General features: G+C 37.3%; 1 protein-coding gene across 5 annotated transcripts in view; it reads right to left on the bottom strand.

The window, feature by feature from the left end:
* Nucleotides 1–393: 393 nt before the first annotated feature.
* RBM24 (RNA binding motif protein 24) overlaps nt 394–13,141 on the bottom strand; it is a 53,767-nt gene continuing 41,019 nt past the window's right edge. For all 5 annotated transcript variants that reach the window (XM_053249063.1, XM_053249060.1, XM_053249066.1 and 2 more), the window contains 2 exons: nt 11,138–11,192; nt 394–2,899 (listed from right to left, as the gene is read on the bottom strand). In XM_053249063.1, coding sequence (XP_053105038.1) covers nt 2,557–2,899; nt 11,138–11,192 — 398 coding nt within the window. In that variant the 3' untranslated portion in view covers nt 394–2,556. The remainder of the gene's footprint in view (nt 2,900–11,137; nt 11,193–13,141) is intronic.

Below are 13,141 nucleotides of genomic sequence, written 5' to 3' on the forward strand. Positions count from 1 at the left end.
GGTGGCTAGCATTCTGTCTTTCAGCCAGCTGCTATTTCTGAACACAGAGATTTCACTGTAGCTATCATGGGTAATAGGTGTTGATACACCACTCTAAATATTAAGTTCAGGCCTAAGCAAATAGCTATTCATATGTACTATACAATACATTTTGTAATAGCACATTGTAAAAGTTGACTATACGTTGTGTGAAGTAGTACTTGCTTAAACCTCAAGATTTAAAATTGATGAAGTTGTCTGATCTGCTCTGAATGGCAGAAAGCTTTATTTGTTTTGTCTTGTACTTTTGAAGTCACTGACCAAGCTCTTGTTCTTTTCACAGAAGAATGTTTGAAAATAATTTAAGATAGTCTGATATCATAAGCTTTTGTTTTTGGCAGAACTACAAACAGATCAGATTAAACAATATTTTATTGTTTTTTTAATACAAGTGTATAGATTAGAATATTTGAAACATTATAAAGCAATATACACAATAACATGCACATGAGAGTCATGTTATCTACTTTATATAACACTGGCTAGTATTCAAAATACTTAAAATAAATCCAGTGACATTGGATAAAGTCCATAAAAATGCTATCCTGTCTTCCCTTGTATGAAATTGTTCAAGTATAAAAAGATTCCAATACAGTGTAAAATATTAAATTCCTTTTTAGGTCTAGAATAAAAATTGTAAGTTATTGCAGTTTCACAGGACAATGTAAAGCAGCATTTCCTAGCAAAGGAATAATAGTTGATCTACACAGAGATGAAAGTAAAAGCTACAACTTTTGTGTTCTAAGAGAAAATGGAGACAACCCACTCTTAAACATTATGTGGATTGTTTTATGGGAACCTATTTCCACATAGTGCATTTAAGAGTGGAGTTTCAGATCCAATTTTTCCTATATACTGGTTGAGACGAAGTCTCTACAAAGTCAAGGGGACTTGGGCCCAATTACTGTTGTGGCACAGAAGCTATTTCTGTGTTGTCCAGTCCAAAGTTTTACTAGTAGTGTCCCAGTAGGAACTATGTGGATTGGACAGAGTTATGTGGTCACTCCCCACATCCAATTCACTTAGTTCCCATTTGCAGAAGTGACTGAGGCATGAGACAACACTGCATAGAAGTCACTCCCATTCCACAACAGTAGTGCATCAGTTGGGCCTTACTCCTAAACAAAATGTGAAGCCCAAATCTTTTACCAATGCCCATTTTCTTGGATACAAGTCCCACTGAAGTAAATAGCGCTTCCTTCCAAGTGAGCAGATTTAGGGCCAGGTTACAAAGGAAAAAGCATGAAATTAGCATTTTTAAGATCAAAAGCTCTTTTTAAAAAAGTGTTACAAGTACCCTTATAAAGGTGTACTTAATGAATTTAAATAAACCCATGTCAATATCTGTAATTAATTAGGTTAATATTTTATATACTAGAGCTAAACTTACTAAATAACTTATACCATGAGATGAATACATAATTTTATGGTTTCACATCTAAATTTGTTTTCTTTAGAGCGCAGCATAGTACAACTTTCATAATAAATATATCTTTAAATAGCATTACAATTAAGGCACAATATAACTCACATATCATTAACCCTTGAAGAACTGCAATCTCAAGTTGCCGCATGAAAAACCTATGTTTTGTAAATAAATATTTTAAATAGGTATTAAATTGCATAGAAATCATTTCAAGAAATTCCCTTAACACAGTTCTTAAAGGTTTAAATTCAGCAAATTTCTTCCTGCCTTTATTCGCAAGCCATGAATAGATACAATAAATAAAAAGAGAAGGCTGTTGTAGTAAAGAGCTGATCCTATTTCAGAATCAGAATAGCTGACACCAGCAGTCAAAGTTTCCTAAAAGTGAAACAGGATGGGGAGAGGGATTAGAATGTGACAAGCTCATCAAACGAGCACAAGTGATGTGTTCTTTCCAGAATGGTCTGTGTTACCGATTGTCTGTACAGCTGTTGCGCCCATTAATTCCACACCACTTGTTCCATAGTCCCATTCATACAGAGGACAGATGAGAAAATAACTTTGGTGCCTGTCCACCCTTTTCCCAAAAGGCCACGTTCTATAGTTTGTTCGATGCCCATTATGAGATCGTCAGAAAACATTTTCTTACTTATTCAAAGAAAGTTCTGTAGGCCATAATGAAAAGTAGTAGTGACAGTCAGTGCTTTCAACATTTAAATAGTAATCTTCAGTTTGATACAGGCTACATATTGCTCACCTGGACCATTTTTCCCTGATATTGTAAAATGCATTTTTTTTCTTTTTTAAATATAAGCTTCTATTGTTACTTCTGTCATCCTTTCATGATAGAATGATGCTTGGACTGATACTTGAAACTCTTACAATACCCACCCCACAATACTCTCCATGATATGGATGTATACTGTACAGAGACAGAGTGGGATTTGTTTTTATAATACTCTATTGCATTGCAGCTTTCCTTAAAGCTGGATTAGTTAAGGTTAATTGCTTCTTTTTAAACTATTTCTATTGGAAGGCTGGAAGATAAAAATATGGGAAAAATAAGAGAACTTTCTTCACAAGTCCATCTGCTATTGCATACGATCTGTTTGCAGCTGTTGTGGTTGGTATTGACCAAAGGCAGCAGCTGCTGCTGCAGCTGTCCCAGGTGCTGCTGCAGTGATTGGTTGCTGGACTGCATAGCCATAACCCCCAGCAGTGACATATCCTGCAGCAGCTGGGGATGCTGCATAGGGATACTGGTCATAGGCTGCAGCGGCAGCAGCGGCAGCAGCAGCTGAATACTGAGCATATGCAGCTCCAGTGTAGTCAAGGTAAGGTGAGGTGGAAGCAGCAGCTGCTGTAGGCTGGACATGTGGAATTACTACTCCTGGCTGCACAAAAGCCTGTGGATAGACATAATGAGCAGGGATCCTGTTGAAAAATAGAAGACAGCGTTAGATCTCATAAGTAAATCTCACTTCCAGACTCAGAACTAAAAAGCAAACTCAAATTTAGTTGTTGTTATGTGAATAGGGTTGCCACAATAACTAGTTTTAGAAGCCCGGGGCAGGGGGGGTCCACTACTAAAAAATAAAATAGTGTTAGTGCTGTCTTAACAGCATGAAACTTAACATACCCCAAAACCACATTACCATTCATTTTGAATTACTTAGAAAGGGACCTTGAGATGTGTAATACATCTATTAAAAGGAGGAATAAAGTGAGATTTCTATCAGCCTGGACAATACAGAATTTTAAAAATCATCTAAGTTACTAGTTTCCCCACCCCAAAATACTTGCTGACCTACGTAGAGAGTTTATAAAGTTCTTAGTTCCACATGTCACAATACAGGTTTTGTAACTATGATAGTTGGACAAGGCAATTCTAAAAGTTTCCATGGACTTATACATTTGACTGTATTACCCACTTAACAAAAATCTATGTCTAGAAAAATAAGAAATTGTGTATCGTGGCAACCCTACTTGAATTGCTATGCAGACTCAGCACACATTAATTCCTCTGCAACCTCAGTCACCCTTATTAAAAAATAAAAAACACAGGCGACAAAAGGAGTTTAAATAGAAGTTCACAAGTGTGGCAAACACAGCAAGAATCACACTTTTCAAACGAACTATAGTGCAATTCACTCCGTCACAAAAGGCCATTGAGGGGAAGCTACACAGATGCCATTAAATTCATAACAGTGATCCCTAGGTACATGGTGCATCACACTTCTGAAGAGGTTAAAAGGCCGTGTAAGTCGAACCTGTTGTGGCATACCAGGCCACTGGTATCCTGCTTTGTGCCAGCTTATTTCTATATAAGACATGGCTTTGGAAGGAGTGGGGAGAGCTGGGGCAGGTTTATGTTCAGGTAGATCTAGTGTTTAACAAAAGCAGAAACATATTTTGAGAGAGAGACCCACTATTTTTAAGTGTGCACTTCAGTATCCTCCACATAATAAAACTGTTGCTTTAAAAAGGGCTCTGTAGCACAAACAGGCTAATTTTGATATTTGCAGCAATGCTGTCATTTTAAAAAAACATAGTACAGCATGTATATAGTGCTGCGAGTGATCAAAATGCTTCATACACATTATTTCAGTAATGCAGTAACTCTATAAGGTTGGAAAGGAAAGGTTGTGCCGTCAAGTTGGTGTCGACTCCTGGAGACCACAGAGCCATGTGGTTTTCTTTGGTAGACGACAGGAGGGGTTTACCATTGTCTGCTCCCGCACAGTATGAGATGATGCCTTTCAGCACCTTCCTATATTGCTGCTGCCCGATATAGGTGTTTCCCATATTCTGGGAAACACACCAGTGGGGATTCAAACCAACAGCTTCCTGCTGTCTAGACAAGTTACTTCCCCACTGCGCCATTAGGTGGCTAACTCTATAAGGTAGCTCCATATTATTGTAGGTGGAGGGCTGAAGATAAGAAAAAATGATTAGCCCAAGGCCACCAAGTAAATTATTATTAGTCCAAGGCCAAGTAAACTTATGGCCAAGATGAGGTTTGAATTAGGGACTTCACAAGTTACACTCTAAGTGCCAGGCTATACCAGCTCTCAGTCTCTGCTCCCCACCAGTTATCAAAAATAAGAAAAAGAAAAAAGCACATAGATTGATCCCTCATTCCATCAAGTCATATAGAACCAAGATGTATTATTTTTCACTGATACAGTATCACCTTCAGAGCTTTAATATGCAGTGAAAACTATATGGGGGAAACAGGCCCTCTCACCCACATGAAGTGCAGCTCTAATGAGATCCAACATACACGCACACGCACACGCACACACAGAGATCCAGATGCAGAGTAAAAGCTTTAAACTTCTCATGCAATGTCAAAGTTCTCTTTTCCAGCTGTTGCACAAATCAGCTCCACCTGGTCACCCTATATAAATATAGTTAAGATTAATAAAAGTGTATTTAAATAAAGATTACTTTCAATTTTCATTTAAAGTTGCAGAGCAGGAAATATTTCCAGTTGAAAATGTTGTCAACTTTGAAACATAGTTTGTCAGGATTTCAAAAGTCAAGATGTGTTTCTAGCAGCTAATCACTCCCCCTTAACTGTTTGCAGCTTAAGCACTGAAATGTAAAGAATCCAAGAAAAATATTTATGGTACATCATCAATCTCCCAGTATCCGAGATGGGAGAACTGTAAAGTATAAGGATGATACACGGGGACATCAAAAAGTGGATCTTATTTAGTAATCAAGGGCCTTGGCCCATTTCTTTTAAAATATAGTTGTAACGGTTCATCACTTTACATGTTAAAGGCTCTCTACAGGTATTTTATATGCTATGCTACAAAATTATTACTGAGATGCACTTTAAAAGTAATAAAAGATACTTATAATAGCACAAAGTTTTTAGGTAACTTAAAAATAGATCATTCCTTAGATTTGCTTCTGTCACATGAGGGTGTGTGTGTGTGTGGGTGTGTGTGTCTTTGTAGCAATCATGCAAAGGTCAGTTTATTGTAGTAGCTGGCAAAATATACCAAAATAACCCCAACACAATCCCCTCTTCCAGCATGTTTCCTCTCTCTGGGCGTATGTGCCCCAACAGAAGTACCCTCACTATGGATTTTGGAATACTTTTGTCCTTGTTAAAAATCTAGACAGATAAATGAATATGCTCCTACTTAAGCTCTTGTGATTTGTTTCTTTTAAGCCAAGGAAACAACAGGTGGGGAATAATGAAACTTTATCCCTTTAGAACTTCTTAATCTATAATATGCATGAACTCTTTGCAGGCGCCCCACCATTATGCCATCTCGCATGTGGTGACTGACAGGACAAGCTGCACTGGGTCTATTTTTGATCATCTGTCATGCGACAAGAGCGTCCAGCTGAGTAAAATGACTTTATAAGGCCAAAGTAAACTTCCATCTGCTGGAAAGGCCAGCATACAGAGATCTCCATGATACTGAAATGCTAGCTCCTTTTATGCTCAGCAAGGTCAAAAGGTTAAAGAGCAGTTTCCCATTATGCTGCTGAGGCATCTTTACTCACTAGCTCAAGGGATGTTGGTGTTTTTTAAAAATGTGTAGTGGTAGTTACACTGAAATTGTGTATATATATTTGTAATGAAAGAAGGTAGTTTTACTTTTGTATATTCAGAGCAGGAGAAGCATTCCAACCCTAGATGTGTTTAAGCGCCATTCATTTAACTGGAGCTTACTTTTAAATAAGTGTGCTTTTGTTTTCAGAAGTGTAGCCCAGTTCTATGCATGCTTACTCAGCAGTAAATCCCATTGGGTTCAATAGTGCTTAACCCTGTGCCTAGTGTATTCTAATATTACATAGTTAAGTTGTTGCAACATATTTCTTGTTGACAATGTCTGCAGAGCATGAAGAACACTGAAAACAGGATGGTCTAAACTGCAACATAAGTAGGCCTACGAGAGAGTTAGTATCAAAGAGTTTTTAAAAGCCAAAAATTCCTAATGGGAGTCTTTTCTGAAATCATATGTTTTCAACACATGATGCTCTCCCACAACCACTACAATAATTGTTTAATATTGTAAGAGGAAGCTTAGAGCTCAGTTACTACTACTCTTTCTTGGATGGCTAATCTTGAATCCAATTTGTTTCCCATTGATCACAATGGAAGCACAAATGGAAGAGAGACTTCTGATAGGTTATGGATAATACTACATTAAGGCATAAAAATTTCACCATCAATATTTAAGTGGTGCACAAATGGCATGTAGGAAGAGAAGTTACAAAACAGCTAGAAGTCACTCGTCTTGAATTCAAGACTTCACTAGCAGCTTTAGCATCAATATGGACATTATACAGGTCACCAAATATATATATATATATATATATATATATATATATATATATATATATATTAGTCAGATTAGAATTTGGGCATGGGATTGATTCTTTTCCTAGAACACAGCAGCTCTATACAGCATAGAAAATGTCTTTCACTCTTCTGTAACATTTTCAATTCTGGGTTGTCCTACCATAACACACTGTTTCATTTTAAATGCTCTTAAAGAAATACAGGGGGAGGGGGACGTCCTCACTCAATTATTAAGCACATATCTAGGCAAGAATATGCTGTTTGGATCCTTGATATTATGTTGCCTTTGCACAAAGGCATTCAAGGGGATGGGCAACAATAAAAAGATAGATGGGTCAGCCACCTGGATTGACCCCAAATTATGGAGGAAGGTGAGATGGATAAAAATTTAGCAACATATTTTAGTAGACAAACAAGACAAAATGAGAAGCAGCAGAAAGTCACACACATAATGGGATTTGGCAGTGGGTATATATTGCCCTACAGCTACCCTTTTTGCTTAAAGAACTACATATAGCGAAAATGTCCCTGAAATAGGTGGTCACATGGGACAACAGGGATGCCATGTGAATAGCAATAGCTAATTATGATGTCAAAGACTATATGAATACAGGTAAGAAAAATATAGCCTTAGAAGTGTCTTTACCACTTAACCATTTTAAAATAGGAATGGTGACCTGGCACCGAAAATGGTGCTATTATGACTAGTTAAGATTTCCAAGGAATGGATTAAGCAAGTTTTTAAAAGCCAAATACAAATCAGCGTGGGGAAAAGAAAATGTTCAGTTGGTTGATGCAATATTAAAGACACACAAGGATCACTATATCTAAGGTAATACAAGTAACAATTTAAGAGTATCTTGTCAGATGAGTGGGCCCACAACTGAGCACAGCTGTTGAGGACAAATACAGCAGATACTCGCTTTTCTACCAATATCAGCCTCCTACACTCCTAAAAAAGCAAGCTATTATATTTACTCATACAATGCTGTTTAAACACAAAGATATCTGTAGACCTCCCCGCAACACACAGAGGAGGTGAATTATTCTTTTCTTCCATCGGCATATTTTTTTAAAGAAATAATTACTTTAGAGATCCAACTGATTCTCCTAATATTCATTGGCAGATGTCCAGACTAGTAGTGCACTAGAGCAACAAGAAGCTGCACACACTTAATTAGTTTGCTGAGCTGCATAAAGTGTTGCGTCCAGGAATGTTGTGCAACCAACAGTGGCATACTTTCTCCAAGAGGCATACAGAGTTATGCAATATGTTGTGCAGGTTGTCAACATCTTCTTGTTAGTGCAAGAACTAGGGTGGAACAAATATTACTTTCTTTGAGCAATGTCATTGTGCTACATCCTTATACTAGCACAACAGCATTACACTTCTGCCATTTTCTCCAGTATCTCACACATTCATACAGTCTTCCTACTCAGGTTATACAAATGTCTGAGTAACTGTCTTATATTTGTTGCATAAAGGTATCCTTTGATGGAGGGGTGGGGGGAAAGAGAGAGACCAACCCAAGATCTCGGGAACTATATGCCTTTTATTCTCTTTTATCACAGAAAAGGTGATAAAAAGAGTTTACAAATAGTGTTGCACGTTCTGTTCCTTTCTAGTGCAGAATATGTGACCGATACACAACATATCAAAAAAGATCTCATTTTACAAGGTCTTACAATATAGGCCAAGTAGTGCTAACTTGGTTCAATTAAGGGTGAACAACAGAGAAACTAAACAGAAGAGTCTAACACAGCTGTGATCTTAGAAGTCAATTTGAACTAGTTTTATATTCCAAGAAGGGGGGGGGCACTAAACACTATTGGAACAAACAATCCTAAACGCAAACTGAGCTGCATGACAGGATATCAATCCAATATACAAATGATTCAAGCATGTCACAAAATCAAATATCTGAGAGTAATCATGCTCAGAATTGATATGGGAAGCTGAGTTTTTCTGCAGACTTACCTGGATGCACATTCCATTTAAGTCTGTTTAGGGATGTATATCAAGTCACCTTAACTGCAGTAGTACCCTAATTCTGAGTTTTTGTGCTGGAGTTTTTCTTCAATCCAGCAATTTCTTATGAGCATGGAAGCTTTGATGTACATGCAATGTCTCCCTAGCCACAAGGAATCCCTATAACTGGCCCTATCCACCCCCAGCACCGTACCTCGAGTGACTGTTGCTGGTGTCTATCTCATGTTTCTTTTTAGATTATGAGCCCTTTGGGGACAGGGATCCATCTTATTTATTCATTATTTCTCTGTGTAAACTGCCCTGAGCCATTTTTGGACAGGCGGTATAGAAATCGAATGAATGAATGAATAAATAAATAAATAAATATTGAGGAAGACTACATACATGATGTTGTCCCCATCTACTTAACAGACAATTATCAGACAATAAGTGACCAGCAGAGCACATGACAAGGCCCTTGAAAGCATTAAGTGTGATAATATCATATCATGGCCTAGCCATTGTACTGAATCTAGTGACTGGTAAAAACCCATATTAAGTGGGCATGTGCTGCTTCAGCAAGCATTAGATCAGTGTAAATTTTGATATTTTATCAATATAATCCCATTTGTGGGCTGGGCTTTAATTACTGTCTTTAGCTAAGTGGTCTCTGCCTTGCACATCTCAGTAGACTAGCTAAGCACTTCCTTCTACATAAAACAGAGTAGCGATATTTTAGTTACCTCCTTAACTAGTCATCCTATGGGAACTATATTTATTTGTTGGTTAAATAAACACAGAATATATAAAAAGAGAAATTCAAATTAGTTTGCAAGACTTTTTACTATTTTCTCTAGGTTATTCATAGGTTAGGAGAAGTCACAATAAAATAATCATTTTCACAACAAATGACAAGAAGGCTGTATTTGAAGTTCTCTACAAAACACACAAAATAATAGTTTCAGAAGGAAACATGAACATTTAACTTCAAGCTCCTCTGAAAGGCAAACACATTTCTCCTGACACTAAAAAAAAAAGCAACCTTCCAAGGCTGCTTTTAATTTTAAGCAGAGGAACAGTGGGTGGAAGAAGGGGCAGCTACATAACCCTTTCCATTCTGACCATTTATTCACTCTAAAAAGCTTACAGCCTTCTGCTTTTGGCTAAAAGAAATTGCAGGGAAAGTTACGCACAACAGTGTGCAACAACTTGTTTTGCCCTTAATCAGCTAGTCAACAGTGTAGCTTCAGTTATCTCTTGATAGTTCTGAAACACTGTATCTTATCAATTAAAATGTGCATTCTACAATGTACCCCTTTACTTCCTTGTTAAGTATTCTAATACATTTTGCTATGAATCTCAATAATTAAATAGGAGAGAGTGTAAAGGAAACTCAAGCAGACTTCATCTCCTATTTTTACGCTTAATTTCAAAATAAGAATGCAGAACTTTAGGAATAGCATGTATTTTGGGTTTAATATGTAGCATTTCTTTAGATTTTTTAAAAAACTCTAACTGGAAAGTGCAAGTGGATGCACATTGTTAATACAGAGAGCTCCACACCCTGCCCAAGGAACAAAAAAAAAAAAAAAATGTAACATGCAAGCAATGTTGATTTTTCTTTTTAAAAAAAGAAATCAAAAGAACACACAAATTTAGCACTCACTACAAAGTACGGTTAAAAAAAAAATAAAGAAGTCACAGGCTACAGCTTGAAAGCAAGAAAAAAAAGTCCCTTTGCTCCCCATGGCAAAGTCAACACTTCTCAACAAAACTCAAAATTAAAAAGACCACCAAAAACTTTCACTACAGCTCTTTCAATTAAATAAAAGCACACAGTTTAGCTATTAACACCACTTCATTACTGTAATAAATAAAAAAGCACACGGATATCTATTGACTATATAGAAAAAACATACATGCATCGTTAATCACCATTTTAGCTTGTTTGTGTGTTTGAGTCTACTGGTTACAGAGTTTAATTCCAAACAGAACTATTCCACCTCTTATCATCATATCCTTCTCATCAGTTATCTTAACTGTAAACGATCCCTGTCAGATTAGAAAGAGATAAATAACATTGAGTCAAGCTGAAGAAAAATACTGAATGGGGCACAGTGGCTTCTTTATAAAAGGCACACCTTCATGTTCTACCACATGATCTTATGAGAACTGGTCTGCTTGAGAGGAAAGACAACATGCTTCTTACATCACTTGACTCAGTTACAGTACTGATTATGAGAGTTATCAATGAAGTGATGGCATTTAAAGCTGAAAATTTGAAAAATATAGTTTTATTGCAAGTACAACAGTCACACTAGAGGCCATTAGCTATATCTTCCCCATCCCAAAGACTAATTTAAAGTACACTTACCCAAAGGGCCTCTGTATTAATGCTGGATGGAGCTGCTGAACACCAAAGGCAAAACCTACCAACAAAACACATCACATTCTCTATATGAACATTCTGTCCACTGCATTTTATACTATACTGTACTCAATAAGAACCTTCATTAATACTTTTTAATAAATACTGATTCAAGGCATACAAATCAGAAAGCTACAGTCAAACACCATATGGTTTTAATAAGATCAGGTGTATAGAGCAGTTTTTTCTCTTTCATTCATTTTATGATGTAGAACAAAGAACTATTACTTCTTACAAACCACTATGGCTTGTGGCCGACATAACATTCACAATCTCTCCATTCTACTCTCGTGTGAGAATTTCCCCCTGCATTTCAACTTTTGACTTAACCACAGTGCAGGGTGCCTACATCAGTGCTAACCATGATTAAAGCTAATATAATTGTCCTGAACCAGAATTTGACATGAGTTTTCAAAAACCCAGTTACAGGGCAATCTAGTTAGCATTTATATGGCTAGTTCATGGTACTGCATTACTTCTGCATTATCACTGTTAAAGCAAACCATAGAGAGGAGAGCAGAGTTCTCGTAGACGAGGAATAAAGAGGAGGGAATCTGCAAGTCTGCAACCCAGTCTCCTAACCATTGTTAGATTTGCCCTGGGCCTCAGACATCATGGCAATGAAATTTTCTCAAACCATAGTTTGAGTAACCAGAGTCTCAAACCCAGCTTGTTAGTCTAGGGGAATAATTATTGCTGTACGTGTGAGAGGTCCTGGACTCAGTTCCTAGACAGGAGAATGCACTAGGAAAAGAGGGCCAAATGTTAGAATTTTGTTTAAGAGAGATGAAACTTTAGTGGCATAGCACATGCTTTGCATGCAAAAGGTCTCAGATTCAATTCTTGGCACCTCCTGATTGGACTGGGAAAGGCCCTTTTCTGAAAACCTGGAGCACCACTGCCAGCCAGTGTAGACAAGATGATTCATACTAATACAAACCAATTTCTTAGTACCTAAAATAAATAAGCCATTACAATTATGTTACATCACATTCAAGTTGACTATTTTGTTAGTGTGCTAGTCCTAAATGCTTTCTATACTCCTCCATAATGAGTGTATAGTAGTTTAGTAGGCTCAAAAAAGCCACTGGTCATGGATGTCTGGGACAAGCAACATTAATGCTATCAATGGAAGAGGTTTTTTAAAGAGGGATGCCTTTGACATGCTTTTTCAATGACTATCTATTGAAGTTGTGTGTTGTACAGCCAATTGGTTTTAGAAACATGATTAGTTACTGTACTCAACATCCTCCTTAAGGCTACAATCCTAAGCACATATACTAGGATGTGCATTTCATTTATCTCAATGGGACTCACTTCTGAGTAAACATGCCTAGGATAGCAACTCAAGAGTCTCAAAACAGTAATCCCAGTACTTAATTTAAAGTGCTGGACCTAGAGTTCATTCTGATAACCTCAGGTAGATTGGCTGTGGTTCACAGTAAAGAAAAAGCATTCTGCACATGCTCAAACACTAAGCACTAGTAATTGGACCGTAATAAAGATGTATTGGACATAATAAAGATGATTGATTTAAATATTGAACACTGGCCCTGAAAACAGTTTCTGGGGCTAAACTGTGGTTCAAATTCCAGTCCTCAGTTTCCACACTTTACTTATTTACTAAAACAACATTCAGCATGTCAACATTAATAAAAGACCATGAGGCCAACAAAATACATTATTAACCACCGGACATATGCAAAATGGGACTTTGGGGGCCATTCCATGTTGCTACTATAGCTTGCATTGGACAAAAAAAAAGCTGCCAGCCATCTGCCATAGATGGCAGCAAGCAGCCATGCTGACTGCCGATACTGTCAACCTGTTACACCAAGTAGTGCGTTTGCACTGATGAGCCCTATATTACAGAAATGCATTGTACAAGCTATTCTTGATCCAACATGGCTTCCGAGAAGTTCAGTTGAGAACCAGATTCAATTCTAGTCA

The sequence above is a fragment of the Hemicordylus capensis genome, chromosome 4 (genome assembly GCF_027244095.1).
Source record: "Hemicordylus capensis ecotype Gifberg chromosome 4, rHemCap1.1.pri, whole genome shotgun sequence".
Classification (NCBI taxonomy): domain Eukaryota; kingdom Metazoa; phylum Chordata; class Lepidosauria; order Squamata; family Cordylidae; genus Hemicordylus; species Hemicordylus capensis.